Consider the following 27,405-nt stretch of genomic DNA (forward strand, 5'->3'; position numbering starts at 1 on the left):
CCTTTGGAAAATGCTCACTCGATGAAATTGAAACATTTCAGCCTTATAAAAACGTTTCACTGAGATAAGGTCAAAACATTTCATTTTGACATTATTGTTACAAATATTAGATTGCTATGTTATATTAAGTTCAAAATCAAATTCAATTTTTTTTTCAAAAGCAAACCCATTTTGAAAAAGTCAAAATAAAATATTTGGGGATATGTCTTTTCATGAAAAAAAATCAGATATGTCAACTTTTCATCCCAGTTCAGATCAAAATGAAATCTTGAAATCTCAGAATATCCCACAGGATGGTAATTCCATTGTTTGACCTTTTCTATTCCTACTGTGGTTAAGGTATTTGTAGCTTTAATATGTGTTAGCAGGTCAAGGTACGCATATGCTATGAAGTGTTAAAACAGCTATTGCCACGTCTACACTAGGGTTTTAGAATGTTATTTAATACATTTTAGCCAACATGATTAAAAACAAAAACAAGCCCCTTATTTTCCTTGTGAAGACAAGGCCTTAAAGAGCAACATCTCAGGAAAAAGACACAAGTTGAATTTTGCCTCCTGAACCTAGCCGGGCTGCCCGCAGGGGGGAGGTGGGGGGGGGATTTTCCCCAGGCCCCGGGCCCTGCGGGGGCCCTACGAGCCGCTCCGGGTTTTCGGTGGCACTTCGGTGGTGGGCCTTACACTCGCTCCGGGTCTTCGGCAGCGGGTCCTTCAGTGCAGCGGAAGACTCGGAGCGAGTGAAGGACCCGCCGCTGAAGTGCCCGGAGCACCTCCCGGTGAGTGCAAGCAGCGGGGGAAAAAAAAGCCGCGCTCGGCGGCACTTAGGCTGCTTTACCGCCACCGCTTCATTCTTCAGCAGCAATTCAGCGGCAGGTCCCTCTCGGAGGGAAGGACCCGCCGCCGAATTGCCGCCCAAGACCCGACCCTGCCCCGGGCCCCCTGAATTCTCTGGGAAGCTCTGGAACCTAGTCTGTAAAGTATTTTACAGAAATCTTGATTCCTGGCAGCACAATCAGATACAGAACAGGAGCAACGTATTATTTAGAAATAAAATGTCTGTACAGAAAGGTTCCGCGGTGTTCCAATGAAAAGAACTGCAGAATCAATAAACTATCTAGATTTTTATGTGGAATTGCTTTATGAACTTATCCATGATACACCACATCCTGACAGAGTGAGAGAACGCATTTGGTGTTGCAATTTCAGATAGTAAAAATAAATGGGCTTATTAAATTCTGAGGCTCCACTCTTCACACCTTCAGTCTTAGAGCTGTAAACTTTTATGAGAAACCTCAGATAACTTATCATGACTATAGCAACACGTGGGAGGTTTATTTTGTAAATTCAGGTCAGAGGAAGTTTTGTACCACTAACCTCTTCTGGGCTGGACCACGGTTGTAGAGATGTGTTTGTCAATAATCAGGAGAAGGAGAGCGGGTCGGGGATTTTCCATATGAAAATGCCAATCCGTCCAAATGACAACTTTGTGCGGAAAGGTTTCCTGGGCCCAGGATGGAATTCCTGAGAAACAGAGAGCGACTGACCCGCCCCAGAATAGCCCAGTGGTTACACACTCACTTGGGATGTGGGAGATCCAAGCTCTGAATCGGGCACAGCAGGGAGCTGAACCTAGGTGAGTGCCTTGACCACTGCTCTATTCCTGCAGGGTCCCTCGTGTGTTTTTTCCCCCCACAACAAATGTTTAAAAGTCTCATTTTTATTCCACATCAGAACAAACACAAATTTTGAAACCTCATTTTTAAATTTTTTTGCAAACTAGAATTCCAGAAGGTTTTCCAGCCAGCTGAAGGAGACGAGAGATGCTAGAGGCTGAAAAACTGTGTGAGGGTTGCTTCAGTCATGGTCCCCACCTCATTCCCCCACACACGCAAAATAAGCCAGTAGGGTCTCAGTCCTACCAGGTGCTGAGCACCCTCAAACTCTACTGCGGTTAGGGGAGTTCCAGACCGTCTGCACCTTTCTGCAGAATCAAGCTGTGAGGTTATGCCTACGAGGGAGTGGGTGGCGGCCTTTGTGTCTGGTCTGGGTAGTTATGCCTGTTATGTGTATGGATCTTTGCCCTGGCCTTGAGCTTTTCACAGCCATGAAATCAGGCTGAAGCTGAGACCTTCATAGACCGCAGAGAGGACAAATCAAAAGGATCCCTCTGCCAGCTCCCCAGAAAATCACAGCATTGTAAAGGAAGACCGCTAAAGTGCATAGTTAATGGCTCTAACAACCCACTATCAGCATTACAAGTGATGGCATCCAATGACTATGAATGTCAGGGCTGCCACATCACTTTTCAGACTGGCAGCATGTAATTTTAAAAATTTCCATCCCACCATCAACCTCATCCTAGACCAATCCATACAAGCAGTCCATTTCCTAGACACTACTGTGCTAATAAGCGATGGTCACATAAACACCACCCTATACCAGAAACCCACTGACTGCTATACTTACCTACATGCCTCCAGCTTCCATCCAGGACACACCACACGATCCATTGTCTACAGCCAAGCTCTAAGATACAACCGTATTTGCTCCAATCCCTCCGACGGAGATAAACACCTACAAGATCTCTGTCAAGCATTCTTAAAACTACAATACCCACCTGCTGAAGTGAAAAAAACAGATTGACAGAGCCAGAAGAGTACCCAGAAGCCACCTACTACAGGACAGGCCCAACAAAGAAAATATCAGAATGCCACTAGCCATCACCTACAGCCCCCAACTAAAACCTCTCCAGCGCATCATCAAAGATCTACAACCTATCCTGAAAGATGATCCCTCACTCTCACAGATTTTGGGAGACAGGCCAGTCCTTGCTTACAGACAGCCTCCCAACCTGAAGCAAATACTCACCAGCAATCGCACACCATGCAACAAACACTAACCCAGGAACCTATCCTTGCAACAAAGCCCTATGTCAGATCTGTCCACATGTCTATTCAAGTGACACCATTATAGGACCTAATCACATCAGCCACACCATCAGGGCTCATTCATCTGCACATCTACCAACATGATATATGCCCTCATGTGCCAGCAATGCCCCTCTGCCATGTACATTGGCCAAACCGGACAGTCTCTATGTAAAAGAATAAATGGACACAAATCTGACATCAGGAATCATAACATTCATAAACCAGTGGGAGAACACTTCAACCTCTCTAACCACTCAGTGACAGACTTGAAGGTGGCAATTTTGCAACAAAAAAACTTCAAAAACAGACTCCAAAAAGAGATTGCTCAACTCAAATTAATATGCAAATTAGATACAATTAACTTACGTTTAAAGAGAGACTGGGAATGGTTGGGTCATTACACTAATTGAATCTATTTCCCTATGTTAAGTTCTCCTCACACTTTCTATGGGTCATCTCAATTATCACTTCAAAGTTTTTTTTTTCTCCTGCTGACGATAGCTCATCTCAATTGATTGGACTCTTCCAGTTGGTATGCATACTTCCACCTTTTCATGTTCTCTGTATGTATAAATATCTCCTGTCTGTGTGTTCTGTTCTATGCATCCGAAGAAGTGAACTGTAGCCCACAAAAGCTTATGCTGAAATAAATGTGTTAGTCTCTAAGGTGCCACAAGTACTCCTGTTCTTTCTGCGAAAGAAGACAACTAGCTGCCCTGGGATGCTGGTGCTAGATAATTAATATTGCTATGGCTTTTTAAACCCAGACCCTATCTTTGCCTTGAACAGGGGCTTATATACAAATGCAAGAAGTCTAAATACTAACATGGGTGAACTTGAGAGCCTGGTATTAAATGAGGATATTGACAGAATAGCCATCTGAGAAACTTGGTGGAATTATGACAATCAAGGGGACATGGTAATACCAGGGTACAAATTGTATAGGAATGAGAGCAGGTCGTGCTGGTGGGTGGGGGGTTTCACATTATATGTGAAAGACAGCACAGAGTAAAAATCTTAAATGGATCAAAGTGTACCATAGAATCTCTATGGATAGAAATTCCATGCTTGAATAATAAGAGTACAGCAGTGGGAATATACTGCTAAGCACCTGACTAGGATGGTGATAGTGACTGAAATATTCAGGGAGATAGAGAAATAGAAAACTCAGTCATAACGGGGGATTTCAGCTATCCTCACATTGCCTGGGTACGTCACCTCAGGACAGGATGCTGAGATACAATTTCTAGACATTATTAATGACTGCTTCTTGTAGCAGCTAATCCTGGAACTCACAATGAGAGTGGCAATTCTTGATTTAGTCCTAAGTGGAGCACAGGATCTGGTCCAAGAGGTGAAATAGCTGAACTGCTCAGTAATTGTGATCATAATATAATCAAATTTAACACCATTGTAGGGGGGAAATGTAAAAAAAAGGCCACCACTGTAGCTTTTAAGTTCAAAAGGGGGAACGACACAAAAATGAGGAAGCTAGTTAAATGGAAATAAAAAGGTACAGTCACATGAGTGAAATGACTGCAAGCTGCATGGAATCTTTTTTAAAAAAACAACACTGTGATAGAGGCTCAAATTCAATGTATGCCACAAATGTTAAAGAAAAAAAAAGTAAGAGGATGAAAAAAATGCTACCAGGATAAACAACAAAGTGAAAGCGGTTATTAGAGTAAAAAAGGCATCTTTTAAAAATTGGAAGTCAAATCCCACTGGGGAAAATGGAAAGGAGCATAAACTCTCAAATAAAGTGTAAAAATATAATTAGGCAATACAAAATTTGAAGAGCAACTAGCAAAAGACAGAACAACTAACAGAGTTTTTATTTAAAGTACATCAGAAGCAGGAAGCTTGCTAAACAACCCGTGGGGCCACTGGATGATTGACTGCTTAAGAAGCTCTCAAAGAAGACAAGGCCATTTCAGAGAAGCTAAATGAATTCTTTGCATCGATCTTCATTGCAGAGGATGTGAGGGAGATTCCCACAGCTGAGTCATTTTTTAGGTGATAAATCTGAGGAACTGTCTCAGACTGAGGTGTCAATAGAGGAGGATTTGAACAAACTGATAAACTAAATAGTAATAAGTCACCAGGACCAGATGGTATCACCCAAGAGTTCTGAAGGAACTCAGATGTGAAACTGCAGAACTAAGAACAGTGGTATGTAATGTATTGCTTATATCAGCCTCTGTCTCAGATAACTGGTGGTTGTAAAGTTGTGTGTGCGTGTTGGGGGTGGGGGTAGGTAAAGCTTCAGAGAAGATCCAGGCTGATTAAGTCTAACTTCAATACCAGGCAAATTGGTTGACACTATAATAAAGAACAGAATTATTAGACACAGAGATTAACACTATTTGATGAAGAAGAGTCAACACAGCTTTTGTAAAAGGAAATGATGCCTCACCAACCTATTAGAATTCCTTGAGGGGGTCAAGAAACATGTGGACAATGGTGACCCCATGGATACAGTGTACTTGGACTTTCAGAAACCCTTTGACAAGGTCCCTCACCAAAGGCTCTTAAGCATATTAAGCAGCTGTGGGATAAGAGGGAAGGGTCTCTCATGGGACTGTAATTGGCTAAAAGGAAACAAAGAGTAGGAATAAATGGTCAGTTTTCACAGTGCAGAGAGGTAAATAGCAGGGACCCCTAAGAATCTGTACTGGGATTGGTGCTGTTCAGCATATTCATAAATGATCTGGAAAAAGGGGTAAAAGTGAAGTGGCAACGTTTGCAGATGATACAAAAGAACTCAAGATAGTTAAGTCTAAAGCAGACTATGAAGAGTTACAAAGGGGTCTGACCAAACTGTGTGACTGGGCAACAAAGTGAGAGATGAAATTCAGTGGTGAAATATGCAAAGTAATGCACATCGAAAATACTGTCCCCACTATACATACACAATGATGAGGTCTGAATTCGCAGTTACGGCTCACGAAAGAGATCCTAGAGTCTTTGTGGATAGTTCTCTGAAAACATCTGCTCAATGTGCAGTAGCCGCCAAAAAGCTAGCCCAATGTTAGGAACCATTCAGAAACGGTTAGATAATAAGACAGCAAATATCATAATGCCACTATATAAATATATGGTATGCTCTGAATACTTCATGCAGTTCTGGTCTCCCCATTTCCAAAAAAGATACATTAGAATTGGAAAAGGTACAAAGACGGGCAACAGTAATGATTAGGGGTATGGAACAGCTTCTGTATCAGGAGAGTTTAAAAAGACTGGGACTGTTCAGCTTGGAAAAGAGACGACTAAGGGGGGATATGACAGAGGTCTATAAAATCATGACAGGTGTGGAAAAGGCGAATAAAGTTGTATTATTTACTCCTTCGCACAATAGAAGAACGAGGGATCTCCCCATGAAATTAAAAGGCAGCAGGGGATGTTGCGAAGGCCAAAATTGTAATTAGGTTCAAAAAAGAACTAGCTACGTTCATGGAGGACAGGTCCATCAATGGCTATTAGCCAAGATGGTCTGGGATGCAACCCCAGGCTCTGGGTGTCCCTAAACCTCTGACTGCCAGATACTGGGAGTGGGTAACCATTGACCGTTATTTGGTTTGAGTAAATTATAGCAGCAAAGCTCATTTTAAGCCATCCACTCCTTAGTAACAGGGCAGGTGATTCCAGTAATGCTAGCTGTCCACCTTGGGTTTTTTGAGTGTATTTTTGACAGTCTGAACAGTTTGTTCTGCTATCCCAGTTAACCGGGGGCACTTTGGATGTGATGTCTAGTGCTCAAAATCCTAATGTTTGGCAAACGCTTGTGTGCTCATTAAAGTGTGGGTCAGGTTTTCAACACCGTCAATTGGGAATTCCACTCTTGGAAGAAACAGATTTCAGGTTTTGTGAAACAGATTCACACAGGGAAGACCCAAAAGTCACTTAAAGAGAGTGGCCACAAAACTCTCTTTGCCTTTAAAGTAAAAGACGCTATATGACACATTTTCTCCTGATCATTCTAATACTTGCTGAAGGATGTAGTGATTCTCTGAGCTGGTGCAAGCACTACATGAGAGACACTTCCAGACCATATCACCAATCTGTGTGATCACGCCAGCACGGTAAAGGATTCCTCTGGCTCTTCCTTTTGCATAATACCATGCCCACATGTCCTTCAAGAATGCTACCTTGCATTTTTGCCCTAATGGTGAATGGAATAACCTTCAAGGTTTGTATCATCAAAAACCTTTCACTCTTCACAGACGAGTAATGAAGAACCAGGGAAGAGACTTTGCTCTTTGTCTCTGGAAATCCCTTTGGAGGACTTGTACCCCCAGGGCAAGATTTTCAAAAGTCACCAGGGATTTTGGGTGCCCAAGTTGAGACACCATAAAGAGGCCTGATTTTCAGAAAGCGCTGAGCACCTGAGCTCTCAGAATCAGGCCCCTTTGAGGCATCTCAAGCTGGGACTTCCCAAAATGGAAGTAAGGAAAATTCCTAATCATTCTGAAAATCAATCCTTGAATCCTTACCTATTTATGGTACTTATATGGCCTCTATCAATGTAATATCAGAATATCTAGCAACCTTTATTGTGTTTATCCTCACACCACCCTGTGAGGTAGGGAAGTGCTATTTCCCCATTTTAGAGAGGGGAAACTAAGGCACAGAGCGACTATGTGACTTGCCCAGGTTCACACACAGAAAGACTGTGGCAGAGCTGGGAACTGAATTCCTCCTCCCTCCCCACTCACAAACATCTTCCTATGTTTTTAACTTTTTTATTTTTACAGCACTTCGGAGACAAAACCGTCAGGAAAATTTGTGCCCCAATCTAAAGCCGACATAAAAGCCAATACAGACAAAGAAGGATAAAGGACTGGAAGCAATATACCAACATGTGATAGGGGTCTGTTATATTTGGCATGCATCTCACATACGTGTGCGCACACATGCATGCAAGCGACAGCGTTGACAGTGACACAGGTGTGGTGTAACCAGGTTAAGTCTCAGCTCAGACAGTGCGGCCCTGCAGAAAACTTCATATCTAGCCTGAAGGGAAAACCAAACAGGCCTGTTTAGTAGGGGCACAGCAGATCCTGGTCAAAGTGCACAGAGCTCCAGAGGACACAAGCTAATAGCATCTCAGCAACTACAGGACTCTTAATAACTCAGAGCACTAAACTGTAGGTGATTTACACCTTAAAGACTATTCAGTTACCTAGAGGTATGGGGAAGGCAGGAAGTGCCATGTTTGGGGAACTGAATGGTTCTGGGAGGTGGGACCAGGTTAGGGCTTTAGGGTGAAGCAGTCCTGATCAACCATGTCGCAGGTAGAAAGGGGAAGGTTCCCCTCATCCTCTCCTGGCCAGTTCTTGTGCTGGATCCCACTAGCACTTGTTGCCAGTTCCTGAGCGTTGTGTCATCCTGGAGAAAGGCAGCCGTACACATTAAGAGGGCAAATGAGGTCAGAGCAGGGTGGAGTTAGACTGAAAACCACACTAGCTCTGCGCAGTGAGGCGGAAAGCAGCTGAGAGGAGAAGGCTGCAGAATAGGTGGAACTTCTCTGGTGCCCTTCATGGGGAATCATAGAATATCAGGGTTGGCAGAGACCTCAGGAGGTCATCTAGTCCAACCCCCTGCTCAAAGCAGGACCAATCCCCAACTAAATCATCCCTGCCAGGGCTTTGTCAAGCCTGACCTTAAAAACCTCTAAGGATGGAGATTCCAGCACCTCCCTAGGTAACCCATTCCAGTGCTTCACCACTCTCCTAGTGAAATAGTCTTTCCTAATATCCAACCTAGACCTCCCACACTGCAACTTGAGACCATTACTCCTTGTTCTGTCATCAGCCACCACTGAGAACAGTCTAGATCCATCCTCTTTGGAACCCCCCTTCAGGTAGTTGAAGGCTGCTACCAAATCCCTCCTCACTCTTCTCTTCTGCAGACTAAATAACCCCAGTTCCCTCAGCCTCTCCTCGTAAGTCACGTGGTCCAGCCCCCTAATCATTTTTGTTGGCCTCCTCTGGACTCTCTCCAATTTGTCCACATCCCTTCTGTAGTGGGGGAACTAAAACTGGATGCAATACTCAAGGTGTGGCCTCACCAGTGCTGAATAGAGGGGAATAATCACTTCCCTCGATCTGGGAACTAGAGGACTAGGACAGCAGACAGGATAATGACAAAGGAGGGGAGGAAGGGGCATCTCTGGGGGTAGGGGAACAGAGAGATCAGGGCTCAGTTGACATCTCCTTCCCTTTTCAGGCCTATGCTCATCCCAAGAATTCTATGGGTTAAAAGGCATTTGCCTGTGTGTACTGCACTAAGGATAACATAAGAATGGCCAGACTGGGTCAGATCAAAGGTCCATCCAGCCCAGTATCCTGTCTTCTGACAGTGGCCAGAGCCAGTTGCTTCAGAGGGAATGAACAGAACAGGTAATCATCAGGTGATCCAAGCATAGTCCACAGGTCTACTTCTGTGAGAAAAGTGGCTAAGTTCTGTCCTTCCAGGAATTTCCTGACTGTGATTGGAAGGAGTCCAAAGCTCCTTAAGCTCCATGCACTTTTTCAGGGTTTAATCTAGAAATGCAATATAGGTGGTTAATTTCAATAATCAATGGTCTTCAGTCACAGGGATTATGAGAGCAGGAAGTGGCAAATACTACCACTGAGAACATCCACCAGCATCCTAATTCAACTCTGCAAATGTAGCCTGAGGACCATTTCAAAAGCTCATTAATTAATCTATAAAAGATACTTGGAAAGAAAACTTACATAATTAGAGTTGGGTTTTGGCCACTTCTGATGAAACCCGAATTATTTTTTTGACCCAGACCCCATTAGAATATTCTCTGGAAGGAATGACATATTCTGGGATATCAGGCAGATTGGAATGAGTTATTAACTGTATTCGGAGAAATGTCTGTATTTCGCCAGATTTCTCAATAAGTGGTGATCTTGCCAGGTAAACAGCACACAAATTTGTTATAGAGGCAGCTGCTCCAACAGTAAAAACACAATTCAACAAGTCATTTATTTGTCTCTAGTGTGCTCTTGTTCAGAGCAAAAAGGAGGGAATGAAAGATATTGCATGGTATCTGTGCCTCTTAAGGAACGACACTGCAGTACTCAAAACAATTTCTCTTTATCATCTCAGCAAAATTTTTGTTAACATTATCTGACTGCTACAAGGGAATGGCACTAACATGAAAACCTGGCAGTAGGGAAACAAAGGGAGCTGACTTTGTCAGCTTAAGGCTTGACTAGGAAAATACTATCTTTTAGGAATGGTACTTTATTGTAAAATTTTCATGATAACTCCTGCGGCAGGTTCTGTATGTGAGGATCTATCACGTCCCCAGTATAATGTCCATTGATTCAAAAGGAGTTATTAACAGAGACACTAAGGGCTTGTGTTCACTGCGGAGCTAAATCGGCGCTGCTGCAATCGAGGCAGCGGCATCGATTTAGCAGGTCTAGTGAAGACATGCTCAATCGAAGGGAGAGCACTCTGCCATCGATTTCTGTACTCCACCTCAAGGAGAGGTGGAAGCAATGTCAGAGGGAGAGTGTCTCCCGTCCACATAGTGTAGTGTGGACCTTGTGGTAAATAGATCTAACCTACGTCGACTTGAGTTACGCTACTAATGTAACTCAAATTGCGTAGTTTAAATCGACCAGCAGCTGTAGTGAAGACAAGCCTTAAGAAGCAAATATATTATTTTTGTGGTACAGGAATAACAATTAACTTTATAGGGACGAAAAAAAAATCCCACTAAGCAAGAGGACCTTCAAAATGAATTGTATGATTCTCACACAAAGAAAATTCTGATTAAATGTGATTAAAGCTGTAATTGACACATTGGCCTATTCTCTTCTCAACAGAAATGCAAAATTCCATTGCACGCACAGATGTAAAGAGAGTAAACAAATTAATAACGGCATGGAGAGGGACAATTCATTCAACCTTTATACAGACAAAAGAGCCTGAAAATGAAAATGTGTGGGTAATAAACTGGTAAAATTATATAGTATGCAGTGTTGCTGTAGCTGGTTCTTTGTGTGGTGAGTGATTTGAGGATAGTTTGTAGGAGTCCCGATATTCCTTCAGGAAGGGTGCCAGGGCCAGATATGACTGGGTTCCCTTGTTTGTGTATTTCAGGAAGCATGTAGAAGGTCCCAGCAGTGGGTTCACGGGAGAGGTTGTAGAGTTTCTCTTGGGAGTTGTTTGGAGAAGGAATTGATTATATGCTTAAATTTCCTGGATAAATTGTGGTGTGGGGCCTTCTCTGAGTTCTTTTTAGTATATGGAGTGGGAGAGCTGTCCATTGGCCTTGTTAATATACTGAGGACTATGATGGTGCCCCCTTTGTCTGCTGGTTTGATCACTATCTAGTGGTTGGATTTCAAGGACTGTATAGCTGTCCTCTTGGCGTTGGAGAGATTGTGGCAGATGTGATATTTGTTAAGGATTTCACAGCCACTTTCTTTCCTGGTTTCCTCTGCTGTGTGGACAACACTCCAACATCCACCCCAAACATATCACCAAACTCATCCATTTCATTCTCACCCATAACAACATTTCACTCAAGAACAAACACTTTGTCCAAACTATGGGAACAGCCATGGGTACTAGTATGGCTCCCCAGTAGGCCAAGCTCTTCATGGGCCACCTTGAAGAATTTCTGGACAAATGAATTATGAAACCAGTGATATATCTGTGAGACAATGATATTTTCATCCTCTGGACAGATTAATTAAACTCCCTCAAATTTCAACCACATTTTCAACCACCACCACCAATCCCATGATGAGGTGTTCACCCGATACCAGACCCTAAAAGGGTTAAGGTGGCTAGGACGACCAATAAACCACCTGAACGGCACCTGGAGGAGAAGCCAGGGAGTAATGAGGACTTATTAAAGGATGAAGCTCACCTGGACAGAAAAAGGCCTGGCTGGTACAAAGCTAGGTAGCTGAGGGCAGAAAGGGGCTATAGGGAGGCCAGCAGTCACGCTCCCTGAGGCTAGGGAGAGCAGGAAGCTTGGCCCAGAGGGAAGGGCATACCCAGAGGAGGGTAGAAAACAAACCTAATACAGGCAGTGTATGAAGCAGTCCAGGGAAACAGGAGCAAGACGTGGGACAGTGTAGGCTTTAGCTGATGGTCGTAGGTCCCTAGGCTGAAACCCAGAGAAGGGGCCAGATTCCCTTACCAGCCACTGGGGAAGTGGCACCAGTGGGGGCCAGTGAATTGGAAGACTGCCTGGGATGGTCAGGACAGAGAGACTTTTTGTTACACAAATCTGCCTCTGGAAGAGGAAAACTACAGTGACCTGGCCAGAGGGCCGAGCCACAAAGAGGGAGCCATTGGGGCCTGAGAGGGAGGGATCCCCGCAGAAAGAGGTGTTAGACTAGCAGAGCTAATCCTCAGCCGCAGCCAAAAGGAGACACTCCAGCAGTGAGTAGAGCTCCTAGTGACACATCCATTAAGATCCCTCTAGAACATCAACTTCCTGGACACCATAATCATCTTCAACAATGGAATCCTACAGACAACTATATACAAGAAACCCACGGATCCCCACACCAACCTTTACAGATCCAGCGACAACCCCAAACACACCAAGAAACCTGTTATCTACAGACAGGCACTCCGATAACACAGAATATGCTCCAAAGAGAAAGTCTGGGATGTACACCGTAGCACACTTAAAACTATCTTCACCAAACAAGGACTCTTCACAGAGAAGTAGATTGCATCATGGAATGGGCCACCCAAATACCCCCAAAGAACCTGTTTCAATACAGAAATAAAATCCCCTCTGACCGCAGACCCCTAGTTGTCGCCTACCACCCCACACTGGAACCCATATAGGCTATCATCAAACAACTACAACCCATACTCAATGGGCACCTGAACCTAAAAGAAATCTTTCCTGAAACCCCACTTCATGCCTTCAAACAACCCCCACAAACTTATCATCAGAAGCAGTCTGAGCCACTGACACCTCCAGTGCCGAAGGCGTTGTCAAGGGCGGCGCCGCGGTCGGAGCCAATGTCGGTGCCGGTGGCCAATGGCGTTGATGACGGAGGTAATGGCTCAGTCTCTGGTCATGGCAGAACAAACGTTGCAGACACCACTGATGCAGCTCCCAAGTGGGATCCTTGGTGGAAAACCTATGGAGTCCAAAAGGGCCACTGAGCTGGGTCCTACCATTGTGAGAGCTAGGGAGTAATTAGGACTTATTAAAGGATGAAGCACACCTGGACAGAATCAGTACCTGAGTGTTCTCCTGAAGGAACTGTTCTAAAATTACTGCATCCATGATCTCACCCAATGAGAGGGTCTGGCCTCAACCAGCGAGTGGCCCAGTCCATCAGTTTCTGGGCAAACGCCCAGGGCCATAACACCCCAGGCCATCTAGCATCCCAAAACTTTTGTGGTTACTTTTCATTGGATAAGCCCCCACCCCTGCTCTAGGAAGGCTGCCTTAACCACATCATAGTCCAGTGCTCGCTCGTCACTTAGAGCCACGTAGGCTGCCTGAGCTTTCCCTGTCAAGTAGGGTGCAAGCCGTAGGGCCAAGGTTCCCTTCTCTCAGCCTTCACCCACAGCTACTCTTTCAACAGTGACCAAGAATGAGTCGGGTCATCTGCAGAGCCCATGTCCCGGAGGCCCTACTGCCTGTGCCCAGCTGCCATTCCCCACTGCAGGACTCACTGCACCTCGGAGTAGCTGCTGCTGTACGCGAGCATGCTCTCAATTAAAGAACTGTTTCTCCAGGTGGTGGGACTGCTGGGAGGCCTGCAGAGTCTTCTGCATCTCCTCCTGTTCTATGAGCCATTGAAGGGTGTGCTCCATTATCCAGACAGCCAGACCTCTGCATCAGCCCCCCACCATTCGGTTATCCATGTGGACGGATAAGGCAATGCCTGGATAAGCCCCCAGTTGTGACAGGGTGTAGCCCTCCACTCCTGTCCTCTCACCTATGGCTCTGACACCGCCAGTTTGTAACCACCAGTGTGTACTCTGCGTGTTTTATCAACCACCACCCTCCTACCGTCCCGTGCAGCAATTCTATTCACTGGGTCTTACAATCTTAAGAGAAGACAGACATCTGTCCATGCAGAGATTCCCCCTTTAAGCTGGCCCTGCCGACCTTTCTCTCTCTCTCTCTTTCCTCCTCCTCCCCTTGCACTTTCTTACTGAACTCCTTTTCCACTCTTGCAGTTAACAGGCTAATTAAATCCTTAGCATCCCCCCCCTACCACACACAAGCTGATCTAGTAATTTGGCCACTGCTTCCCTCACCCAGGTCCTCTTGCATTCTCCCCACCTCTCGGGCAGCCATACAGCGAATGGACTTGATCAACCACCTAGGTTAGAGGTGGAAAGGCAGGAAAGGCTACAAGCAGCAGCAGAAGTTGGCCCATTCCAAGGAAAGGTGGCCACAGCTGCACCCTTCCGCTGGTGTAGCAGCAGGTACGCTCCTCTAGCACTCAGTGTCCCTGGGACCTCCCACCAAGTTGCTGTGCCTATACAGCCCCCGTGGAGGGGTATGGCTTGCAGCTACGAGTGCAACCCTTCATCTGTGTGCCTTGAGAGGGGATGTGCCTTATCTCTCGTTTGCTGCGGTGCTGGTGATTTCTTCCCCCCTCCTGACTGAGTTAGGAATGAACTGGGCCAGGCGGCTTTTCAGAAAAGGAAAACCCAGATACATTTTTAATGATATTTTCCCAGGCATGGGCTCCCATAAATAAAAATGCACGAGCAGAGTATTATTATCTTATGACTCATGACATTTGTTTCTGTGGGGAGCCAGGGCCTCTTGCTCTTGAGCCGCTAGTGCTGCTTTTTGGGTCAATGAAAATATCAAGATTTCTTTACATGAAAAGCTTTTCCTTCCCTTTTGCTTATTCCAAACATGCGTTCCAGGCACCTCCTCATTGCCCAGCCTTATTACAGTTGTAAATCACAGCAAATGAACGTGGATGCTGGATTCTGGAAATAACACAGCATTTTTGCTTCGCGACAATAAAAGCTTTAAGCTGAATGTCAAAAGATTCCAATGGAACTATTCTACAAATAACACCATTGCAATAGCCTGACAAACTCCTACAGATGCCTGGTGCTATGCTCTCTCCCAGACCTCCCTAACAAAATATACGACTTAATCGGCCTGTTGGAAAGCATAACATGTCGGGACTAAGGAGCAAACAGAGGCCACGCTCTCATGAAATAATCACTCCATTGCTCCTTACACAGCAGTTTCTCCCGAGTATGATGAATCACAAGTCATTACTAAAAGCACCCACTGTGGGGGAGTTTATGTTTCAGTACCATTGGCAGTTTAGATTATAGAAAATTAGTTTCAACTGAACTATTTGGTTCAGGTAGATTAATCCACCTACCAGCCAACAGGAATCTTCCTTCAAACTAATCAGCCATATCTCTGTGGTTAGCCCAGGCTCACACCGTAAGCCAACACGACTATGAAGATTTAGTTTTCTCCTAGGAGTAATTATTGGGCACATATTCTTCATTGTCCCCTTATCTGGATTAAATTATAGGTATCATAGACTCAGGCCTGTTGTAATAACCTGGGCTACAAATTTACCCTAATTGTAAGGTCACCTTTAAAAAGTAAGTATCAGAGGGGTAGCCGTGTTAGTCTGGATCTGTAAAAGCAGCAAAGAGTCCTGTGGCACCTTATAGACTAACAAACATATTGGAGCATGAGCTTTCATCAGTGAATACCGATGCATCAGACGAAGTGGGTATTCACCCACGAAAGCTCGTGCTCCAATACTTTTGTTAGTCGATAAGGTGCCACAGGACTCTTAGCTGCTTTTAAAAAGTAAGTGTCAATTCATAAAACGTCATAGTAACCTATAACATCAAATATTAATGAAAAAAGTTATAAACCCTCAATCTAAGCCCTGGTCTACACACAGCCCCTAATTCACTTCTAAGAACTGCGCGAATTCAGCGTGAATAATAACGCTGAATGAATTGCTAAAATAGTTGAAACTTATCAGATGATGCCGCGCGCCCGCTCGAGCTCTCTCGCTCACGACTCACTCCTCTCCTCCTCCTGGCGGCGTGGAGTACGGAGTTTTAACTTAGCGGGTTCAATTCAAACTCTAGATCAGAGAGACGAGTAGAGTTCTCGAGAAGTCGAACTCGCCGCATCGACCCGGACGGTAAGTATAGACGTGGCCTAAATTCATCCAGACAAAAAGAGCTGCTAAAACAACACAAAAACTGTGGTAAAATTGTGCCTAGCAATCCAAAAAAGTGGCAAATTAAAAATCAGTCAATGAAAACTGGTATGTCAAAAACTAAGCCTAAGTAATAACAAAATAATGAGGGGATGAGCTATTTTGCCTCTCACTCCTGTGGTGTGCCCTTAATGAAAGAGATTTTAGGGAGAAAAACTGCTTAGCTACAAAAGCAAACAGTGTTTACCAGAGTATTAAGCAAGCTAAAGTTTCTATAGACCAAACCCCAAACCTCGTGTGATGCTGTTTAATATTAGTCAGTAACTAAGTTATATAAACACCATTAGCCCATTTATTCCAATACAACAAGCCCCAGCACTTGCAGACGTGATCACATCAGAATATCAGCTTTCAGGTAAACCCCCAATGTAGTAAGCTTCCCACCCTCGTGGGCATGAAGAAAAGAATGAACATGTGACCCTGGTGACATTTGCAGAAAGCCTGAAGCAACAGGCTAGCAGGTGACTGCCCCATGGATCTCAGTGGGGAGTTAATTCCAAGACCTGCTCTCTCGGGGGCTCCTGCCAACACCACCCCAGTGTGGCTGGAGAAAAATGCAGAAGGTCCAGCCAACCTGCCCACAGACAGCATCCAACAGGACAGGAGGCCCCTGGCCGCTTGTCCTCCCTTTCCAAGGGGGCAGAAAAATGGGGCCCCAGCTGCTACCCCTTGGCAGGCCCTCAGGGCTGGACTGTAGAGACCCCTATGCTATGGTGCCTAAAGCCCCGTTGAAATGGCAGTGATCCAGTACTGATTTATTCCGTATGTTGTGATAATTGGCCAACGCCACGTTTGGCACAGTAGGACACAAATATACAGGCAGCCACCCTGCCAGAGAGGAACGAAGGAGAGACAGTCCTCAAAGGGGCATTCAAGCCCAGCTTACCTCTGACAATGATGTTGGTGGATTTTTTTGCAGGGTTCCCCACGTTATTATTGGCGATGCAACTGTACGTGCCGGAGTCATCCGAAGTGATGGCCGGTATCGTCAAGGTCCCGCCGTTCAGCACAGTTTTTTCAGGCAGGGCTCCAATGGATCTCACCCAGGTCAGCGTGGGCGCCGGCTCGCCTCCCGTCGTCACACAGACCAAGGTGATGGCCTCGCCAGGGTTCACCACTATGGGGTCGTCCACCAGGAGCTTAATTGACGGAGACGCTGGAAAAGATTTTTAAGAGACATGTTGTTTGGAGGCTGACAGTGTTATTTCTGTATCTGATACACCAGAGCAGCTGAGGTCAGCAGAACTGCTATATATAGACGAGAGGGGCTGCTGGCCGGGTGCTCTCTGAGAGCATGTCTACATAGCTGTCAGAGGTGTGACTGCAGCACAGGTAGACACATCCTTTGATCTAACCAGCTTCAACAGCAACAGCCAGGAAGCTGCACCAGCATGGGCTGTACAAGCCCACCTGGAACCCTGGTATGTGCACAAGGGGCTTCAGAACTATTGTTATTCAAGCTAGCTAGGTGGGAGCCAGCTCAGGTGCACCTACACCTGTGATTGCAGAGCAGACATACCCTGAGAGGGGTCCTCGATTTTGGTGCAGATTTGGGAATGCTGCAAACCCACCGTCACACCCCTTTGGGTAGAGTCGTTGTGGAGGGCAGGGGTCGAGACAGACCTACTTACAGGCAGCCCATTGTCTAGGGTTTCTTTTGCAAGGATTAATTTGAGAGAGAGATGCACAGAGCACTGGATCTTAAATACGGAGCCTGTGTCAGGAAACGCTACAGCGGCACAGGGATCCTTCCATCACTGGAGTGAGTCCACCTCCCCGGGAGGCAGTAGCTAGAGTGACAGAAGAATTCTTAGCACTATCTATGCTGGGGCCTAGGTTGAGTTAACTGTGTCTGTTACAGGGGGTGAACGTTTCACACCCCTCAGTGACGTAGCTGGCTCAGCCTTGCTTTCTAGTGGAGGTCAGCTCTGAGGGGAATTCGTTAATAGCATTCCTGTTATTCAACACAGAAAGCACAGCCTTCTCCATTCTCCAGATCCTGCCAGCGAACAGCACCCTTCCTCTGCAAGACACCCGCTGAAACCCCGGGCCCTCCATGTCTGAATCTGGGCCAGCAGTTATTTAACAAACAACAAGACGTCTCATGCTGGGTAAGACCATCGCTTGATGCATCTGCACAGGGGAGCAAAGGGGCAGACGGCACCCCCTTATTCTCCTGAACGGCTACACGACCCACAGCTCACAGCACATGAAGGGGAGCAGGGCCACTGACCCCCTTCTGGCACAGGTGGGTGGGGAGAGGCCGGTGCAAGGAGCAGGCACACGGGTGAAGTCATGTGCTCACCCACTCCAGCAGTACCGAGTAGAAGCAGATTCCCCTGCTCCTGGAGCAGAGCAGTCACAGTTCACCCCCGATCTGCTCTGGGGCAATGCAGCTGTGCTTGCTCAGGGCTGTGCCAATGGGCACAGTCTCGCCCACAGAAGTGCCGCACTGATTTCCAAACCCCTCTTCTTGGGCTATGAAGGGTAATTCCGTCAAACAATGGCACCACACAGAAGGAATCCTGTGCAAAATGCTTGGAAAGAAACATCTTGCTCAGATCCTCGGAATCACAAGCTACTATCTACGAAAGAAGAGGGCTTTTTATTCTGATCTGGAGACATTAACTACATAAATGTTAAAGGGACATCATAATTGGGCTTGGCAGAATTGGATTTTTTTATAATAATTTTGACAGATATCAATTGATTTTTAAGCTTTTTTTTTCAATTTACATTTTCACTGTGCAAACATTATGGGTTTTCATATTTTTTCTCTTTTTGTCAATTTACATTTTCACGGTTGTAGGAACTCCTGGGAGGCTCAGACAATAATTATTGAAGGGCAACCGATGTTGAGATTGAAAACATAGGAAGTTCTATCCCCATTAAAGCACAAACTGTCAACGTCACATGTCCAAATCTACAAAGCCAATATCCTTAAATCAAACTCTAAGTTCTTAAGCGACATTTTCCTTACTCTGCCTCCGCTGAATTGCCACCAAAGACCAGGAACTGGAGAAGCTCCGGGGGGCCCGGACCCCGTCAGAGCTTTCCGGGGACCCCAGAGCAAGTGAAGAACCCCGCTCCTTCCCCCAAGCCCCCACCCTTGACCCACCTCTTCTCCCTCCCACTTCCTCCCCCTTTACTTCGCTCGCTGCATCCTGGCTCCTCTCCTCTCCCTCCCCTCCCTTCTAAAGGCAGAGCCAGCTAATCGCCGAGTAGGGGAGGGAGGGGGGAGGCATGCCGAGTCCTCGCTCCTCCCCCCTCCCTTCTGCCCGGGGCAATCAGCTGGCTTGGCATGTTCAGGTGGCAGGGGAGGGAGGGGGAGCCTGCGCGCTGAGTCCTCGCTCCTCCCCCTTCAAAACGCCGCCGGCCAGCTGATTGCCGCGGGCAGGAGGCGGGGGCGGGAGGGGGAGGCGCTGATCCACAGAGCCTGCCGGCGGGCGGGAGGCACTGGGGGGAGCGGGCCGTAGGGAGGCTGCCAGCTGTGGAGAAAGCAGGCAGCCAAACAATGTAAGAGTGGAGCATTGCACGACTTTAAATGAGTCTGCTCCCTAAGTGATCAGCAATGTAACGACATTAAGTGGGACGACGTTAAGTGAGGAGTTCCTGTATTGAGATGCTCAGAAATGGAAATATTGTTGTTGGTTTGCATGTGGACAGTGACATCGATGTTTACAGACATTTTCCCTATTAAAATTGAATCCTTCCAGGGCAGCATTACAGGCAGCACAAGCAGCAGCATCTCCAGTCCCAATCATGGACCTCACTGGGCCAGGCACTACACAAAGATGGTACCTCTCCCAAAGAGCTTCCAATCTAAGCCACGTGTCAAAAATGGATATAGTCAGAGGGGAAAGTGCAAGAAACAATGAGACAACATTGTCTAAACAGACCAGACACGGGGTGAGGAAGGGGTAGGACACACAAGCAGCATGAAGAATGTGATGGTAGGAAATGTGGGGTTAATTCTACAATTTTGCGGGGGGTTGGCGGGTTATTTTGGAAGGGATCAGCTACAAGGGGAGGAATGAGGAGAGAAGGGGGGCCTTGATTACAGTTAAGGCTACGTTTCAGTCACGGTATTTTTAATAAAAGTCATGGACAGGTCATGGGCAGTAAACAAAAATTCACGGCCCATGACCTGTCCAAGACTTGTGCTATTCACCCCTAACTAAAACTTGGGCCGGGGGGGTCGCGGGTGCTGCTGGGGGGGCAACCCTGGGGGCCACTGGGGGAGCGGAGGTGGGCGGCAGCATGTGTCCCAGAACTCCTGCTGCTGCTGCAGCAGGGAGGTTGGCAGGCTCCCTACATGGCTCCATGCAGCTCCCCGGAAGTGGTCAGCATGTCCCTGCAGCTCCTATGGAGAACCCTGGCCAATGGGAGCTGCGGGGGCAACGCCTGCAGGCGGGGACTGCAGAGACATGCCAGCTGCTTCTGGGGAGCCCCACCGAGGTACGCGTGGCCCCACCTCCCACCCTCCAGCCCTGAGCCCCTTCCCACAACCAAACTACTGCTGCTGCTGGGTGAGGGGGTGCAGTGGCCCAAGACTGCCCCAGTAGCCGCCAGTGCAGCTGGCCCAGAGTCTGCCAAGCTCCTCAGGTGGCCCCTGGACCAGCCACACCAGCTGCTGCAGAAGTCACAGAAAGTCACGGAATCCGTGACGTCCCTGGCAGACACGCAGCCTTAATTACAGTCTAGAACTAGCTACCACGGGGAACAAGTATTTAATAATGGGCTCTTCAGTCTATCAGAGAAGGGTATAAGACAAGCCAATAGCTGGGAGTAGAAACTAGACAAATTCAGACTGCAAGTAAGGTGCAAATGTTTAACCGTGAGGGCAATTAACCATGGGAACCATTTATGAAGGGTGGTGCTGGATTCTCCATCCCAGCCAATTTTTAAATCAAGATTGGATGTTATTTCATTCTCAGAGAATCCGCTCCTGGAAGTATTTGTGGCAGTTCTCTGGCCTGTGTTACCCAGCAGATCAGACACGATGACCACAGTGATCCCTTCTGGCTTTGGAATCTACGAGTCTCTGAATAAGAGGCCAGGACAGGGGAGGAGGTGGGTAAGGGAGGGGAGGTGGCTAAGGAGCAGGTGTGGAGTAAAGCTGAGGGGTGACACCATGAGGGTTGGAGCAAAGAGCGAAGGAGTCAGAGAACACTCTACAGTTTGGACTGGAATGTCCCAAGGTCAGAAGGTTCCTGTTCTGGCATCTCCTGACCCTACCAGGTTAATTTCTGTCCAGCTCTTCCCTGAAACCCACATGGTTGGTGGGGAAGTTTTGCATTGCTTAGGTCCTAGTGTCGCCAGAGTCAGGGAGTCTCTCCTGCATGGTTCTGGATCCGGGGGAAGCAGAGGGGTGGCCCCAGCTTTACCCCATTTTCCCTCTCCCCTCCTATTGCACCAGACCCTGCTTTGGCTGCTGCCACTCCAACCAGGTGGAGTCTCTGGATGGCTCCTTTCTGCAGCCTCCTGAGTTCAGGTTGTCCAACACTTTCAGTTGATTCCAACTTTCCCAAATTACCGAGGGCTGACTAAAGCTAAGGGTGGTTATTGGAGCTTACCCGAGGGTGGAGAGTGTCACGGAGATGGAGGGCCTGTTGAGGGAGGGAGTGGTGATGCCTATGGGAAGAAGAGACATTGGAGACAAGTGCAGGGAGGGAGGGAGTAGATAACGGAAGGGAAAGCCACATGGTTGAGTGGGCAGGGGATGGCAGCTGGCAGCAGAGGGAGGTGCGAATGCAGAGATGCATGCTGGGTGGGGAAGAGTGAGGCTGGGGAGTGGGACCTGCATGCAGGTCCAGGGGAGAGCAGGAGATGAGGAACAAAGGGGGGTTACTAGCCAGATGGGACGTCCATCGAGTGCCAAGCATTGGGGTCCTGCTGTGTCAGGAGACATCCATGTACATACATGAGAATCACAAGCCCTGACTCTGTACCTCTTCCTACTCCCGTCACTGCTGGTCTTACGTTTTGGGGGCAGAAGTGAGAATCACAGTGGGCACCTCCCAATCCACAAAGCTGGGCACAGCTTTTCAGGCAGGTACCTCCGTGCAGCGCCAAGCTAGAATTCATCCCTGGAGCTGGAAGTGCACTGGTTGGGTGTCAGTCAATATTGGTGTGGCTTGACTACCACCATTCTCCTTTACGAGCCAAGGCTAACGTTAGCTCCAGAAGGACCCGTGCAAAGAACAGCCTCTGCCCTACTCTCCCTAAACATCAGCTGCAGACCGGGAACAGCAGCACCACAGCTGATGCTTCACGGCTAGAACACAAGATGAAAGCTTCGACAACGTCAACCCACACGACTGCTGCTGTTACCATAATGGCCTCATCATTCCTTAGATGAAAGGAGACCCCTGGCTGTGCTTCAAACAGAGAGGCACAGAGAGTGGCTGATGAGATAAAAATGCTGGGATACGACCCTTTCATCCCAGCATTCAAAATAATACGCACATGAAAATCCTGATTTGAATACGGTGATTGGCTTCTGCTCACACTACACAGCAGACTCAGTTAGAATGTATTCCACCCAACTCCAGAAGCTTGTTCAAATACTAGCTTCAAAGGCCTGCTTCCCAGTCAAGACAGCCAAGAAACTCAGAGGTCATGTTTAAGGTCTAGCCTTCATCGAGACCATCCTGGAGCACCCCCGGGTCAAATTCTGCTCTGTGATGTAAATGGGGGGATGAATGCAAAGCAACAATGACATCAACAGGCCACTCCAGTGCTCTCCGTGTCTGCTGGACTCCAACGCTACCCAGCACTGTATGGTAACGCAATGGTGACTCCGCACCTGCAACCGAATGGAGTTACGCTAGCTCTACGGTGGAGCAATGGAGGGCATAATTTGGTCTATTATACAGTATGTTGGATATAACCCCACCACAGAGCTGCCAGGTTCTGGCTGGTTAGCAACGGTGCTCAGGGGGATATGGAATTACCTTCCCCACCTTTCAGACCTGCCCATCTCCTGCTATTCCTGCAGCACTGCTGGCAGCATGAGGCTTTCCATACACCCAGAGAGCACAACCTGCTCCTCTCACTCAGTCAGTCCAGTCAGCAGCAATCCATGCACAGCCGGACACACACGGCCAAGAATGGGAGAGGGGTTCTCATCATGGGAGCGAGCCCTCTTCATGTGTCAGGGCGAAAAGCAGGGAGTGCCCACCCCTGGTCTGTGCTCTGCTTGTCCGCTTCAAGAGAGATGGACTTGTGGGGAATTACTAGGGGCAGGGAGGGCTCCCCAGAGAATGGAGGCAGGCAGAGGAAAAGCTCTCACTGCTAGACACCAACAGCGAGGAGAGTGGGAGAAAGTCTTGTTTCTAGAGACACCCTGGACATGTCAGAGAGGGCTGAGAACACAGCTTCACCCTGAACTCGGAGTTTTGGCTTGTGCAATTTAATTTCCATTGGTTTCTTTTTTAATGTAATGTGAAAAAAGAGCTGCCAAGCTAACCAACTGTACCCCTGTGACACGCGCTGGGGCTTCTACTGGAGACAGGAAGGGAGAGGCCCTCTGACTTCTCCTACAGTGCCCCTCCATTTGTCAGTCAAAGACACCACTACCCACTATCGCCGCCGTAGCGCGGTATTTTTTCAGGATCGAGGATCGATATATCGCGATATATCATATATAATCCGATCGACGACGCGCGCATCGATTTCGACTCCCCACCGCCCCGAACGGCGCGGCGGCGGCGGGCGGCGGAGAGGCCCCGACACCGATCGCGCCGCCGAGGAAGGGGGTAATATAAGATATATTTCACTTCAGCTCACGCTATTATCGTAGCTGAAGAAGCGATCTTTATATCGATTTTTCCCCTTAGTGTAGACCAGCCCAAAGGAGCACCAGAGGAGGGGGCACGTTGTGCTAAGCGTTGAGTGCCTATGCGCTCAGCCCATCCCATTAATCGTGTCCATGAGTTGGACACGCAATGCTTTGAAGTAGGGAGGAGAATGGTCTCACGGTTAAGGGACTAGACTGGGTCTCAGGAGATCTGGGTAAATTCCAATTCTTAGGCAAGTCACTTGGGGCCAGCTTTCCCGAGGGTTTTGATCACTCTAATTGATTTCGTTGCTTTTGAAAATCCCACCGGGCACCTACCTGCAACTTTGGGCTTCTACAAATATTTGAAAACTACCCTTTATTCTGTCTGTGCCTTAGCCCCTCAGTAGAGGATAGTACTACTTTAATGGTCTGCCTTATCCATTTAGATTTTCAACTCTCTGGGGCAGAGACTGTCTTTTACTACACACATTGTGTGACTGGACTGTGGAACTCATTGCCACTGGAAGGTGCTGAGGCCAAGAACTCAGCAAGGCTATAAAATGGATTGGACATTCACATGACTGACAAGAATATCCAGCGTTATTAGAAATAATGATGGCAAAAATGATATGGAAGGGATATTAAACCTCAAGTTTCCAGGCTTCAACTAATCTTTAAATATTAGAGACCGAGACCTAACATGGGGGACAGATTATCCTGAATCATCTTACTGCAAGGCTCTTGCACCTTCCTCTGAAACAGCTGGTACTGGTCCTATCAGAGACAGATCTTAAATCTGACGGTAATTCCCATGTTCCTACATCCTATGCGTCTGTACAGCGCCAAGCACAATAGGGTGCTTATCTCAGCTAGGGCCTCTAATACAGCTGCAACACAAACAGTAATATTGGTTTATGGAGAGAAAACAGCATAACAATTACCTCCATTTGGCATCGGCAGCAAAAAGACCTCTCTGAAAGGTTGACTATTACTTTCCATTTGAAATAATAAATACAATTTTCAATATTATTCTCAGCTATATTATGTATCAGCATTCAAAAATTAGACTTTCAAAAAACGTGTTTTCAGGCTTAAAGTAATTACATGCTCATCACAGAAGAGAACTTGAACAAGATCCCAGTCGGGAATATCATCTGAAAAGAAGCATATTCCAGTGGCAGCAAGCAGCTAATTCATTCCTCTACTATAGATTTTATTACTTAGGTTACTAAAAGATGTTTTCCCAGACTACACCATTTGGACCGCGTCAATGTTTACATCGGTTTCTTTTCACCTGAAAGGCACTTTAAAAATCCAAGCACTTTGAGGTCTAAAGAACATAGCAGACAGTTGAACAATTAAAAGCAAAGACACATGAGAACACTACCCCAAGTTATGTCTGCCAGTCAAGTTTGCACTTTCATCCAAAGGTCTGTTACTATGTATAGCATGAGAGTTATTTAAGGCTGTCAAAAATCCCACTGGAAATTTCATATTCAGAGAAAATACAGGGAAATAAAATGTAAAAAAATATTGCTCATTATAGTTCCACTTTTAACATGCTCCATTGAATCATAGAAAATTAGGGTTGGTAGAGACCTCAGGAGGTCATCTAGTCCAACCCCCTGCTCAAAGCAGGACCAAACCCAACTAAATCATCCCAGCCAGGGCTTTGTCAAGCTTGACCTTAAAAACCTCTAAGGAAGGAGATTCCACCTCCCCCAGGTAAACCATTCCAGTGCTTCACCATCCTCCTAGTGAAATAGTGTTTCCTAATATCCAACCTAGACCTCCCCCACTGCAACTTGAGACCATTGCTTCTAGTTCTGTCATCTGCCACCACCAGATAGAATGGAAGCATATTCTGATTAGTGACCCGGTGCTGATATTCTCTGAACCTAAGAGAAAAACTAGGTTTCTACTGATGCCTGTGATGATTGCCTTAGATAGATATTGCTTTAGAGGGTAAAGGTGCTTTACTTTCTAGATCATATGCTGCTAGATCAATGACACCTGAATCAAAAGTATGTTCATAAAAACATAAGAATGGCCGCACTGGGTCAGACCAATGGTCCTTCTAGCCCAGTATCCTGTCTTCAGACAGGGATCAGTGCCAGACACTTTAAGGGAATGAATAGAACAGGGCAATTTTCAAGGGATCCATCACCTGTTGTCCAGTCCCTGCTTCTGGGAGTCAGAGATTTAGGGACATCCAGAACATAGGGTTACATCCCTGATCATCTTGGCTAATAGCCATTGATGGACCTATTCTCGAGGAACCTATGTAATCATTTTTAACCCATTTATACTTTTGGCCTTTACAGTATCCCTGGCAACGAGTTCCACAGGATGACTGTGCATTGTGTGAAGAAATACTTCCTTTTGTTTGGTTTAAACCTGTTGCCTATTAATTTCATTGCCCTTCTTTGTACCTTTTCCAATTCTGGCATATCTTTTATGAGATAGGGTGACCAGAGCTGGACACAGCATTCAAGGTGTTCGTGGATTTCTATAGTGGCATTATAATATTTTCTGTCTTATTATCTATCCCTTTCCTAGTGATTTCCAACGTTCTATTCACTTTTTTGACTGCCGCTCCACACTAAGCAGATGTTTTCAGAGAGCTATCCATGATGACTCCAAGATCTCTTTTGTTAGTGATAACAGCTAATTTAGACCCCACCATTTTGTATGTACAGTTGGGATTATGTTTTCTAATGTGCATTGCTTTGCATTTATCAACACTGAATTTCATCTGCCATTTTGTTGCCCAGGCACCCAGTTTTGTGAAATCCTTTTGTAAATCTTCACAGTCTACGTGGGGTCTAACTAAATTGAATAATTTTGTAGCACCTGCAAACTTTGCCACCTCACCTTTACCACATTTTCTTGGTCATTTATGAATATGTGGAACATTATTGGTCACAGTACAGATCCCTAGGGTTCTTTAACTCTCTCCATTGTGAAAACAGTCCATTTATTCCTACCCTTTGTTTCCTGTCTTTTAACTAGTTAGTGATCCCTGAGAGGACCCTCCCTCCTATCTCATGACTGCTTACTTAAGAGCCTTTGGTGAGAGACCTGGTCAAAGGCTTTCTGACAGTCCAAGTGCATTATATCCACTGGATCACCCTTGTTGATGCTTACTGACCCCCTCAAAGAATTCTAATAGATTGGTGAGGCATGAGTTCCCTTTACAAAAGCCACATTCACTCTTTCCCCAACATACCATGTTCATCTGTGTCTCTGATAATTCTGTTCTTTATTATAGTTTCAAGCAATTTGTCTGGTACTGAAATCAGGCTTAGTGGTCTGCAATAGCCAGGATTGCCTCTGGAGCTTTCTTTAAAAAAAAATCAGTGTTACATTAGCTATCCACCAGTTATCTGGTACAGAGGCTGATTTAAAGGATAGATTACATATCATAGCTATTAGTTTTGAAATTT

The 27,405-nt window shown here is 46.4% G+C and overlaps 1 protein-coding gene across 11 annotated transcripts in view; it reads right to left on the reverse strand.

Moving 5' to 3' along the window:
- The window catches only part of MDGA2 (MAM domain containing glycosylphosphatidylinositol anchor 2), a 632,812-nt gene that overhangs the window by 250,213 nt on the left and 355,194 nt on the right, over nt 1–27,405 (reverse strand). For all 11 annotated transcript variants that reach the window (XM_039537891.1, XM_039537889.1, XM_039537890.1 and 8 more), the window contains exon 6: nt 17,063–17,332. In XM_039537891.1, coding sequence (XP_039393825.1) covers nt 17,063–17,332 — 270 coding nt within the window. The remainder of the gene's footprint in view (nt 1–17,062; nt 17,333–27,405) is intronic.

This window comes from Mauremys reevesii, linkage group 4 (genome assembly GCF_016161935.1).
Source record: "Mauremys reevesii isolate NIE-2019 linkage group 4, ASM1616193v1, whole genome shotgun sequence".
Classification (NCBI taxonomy): domain Eukaryota; kingdom Metazoa; phylum Chordata; order Testudines; family Geoemydidae; genus Mauremys; species Mauremys reevesii.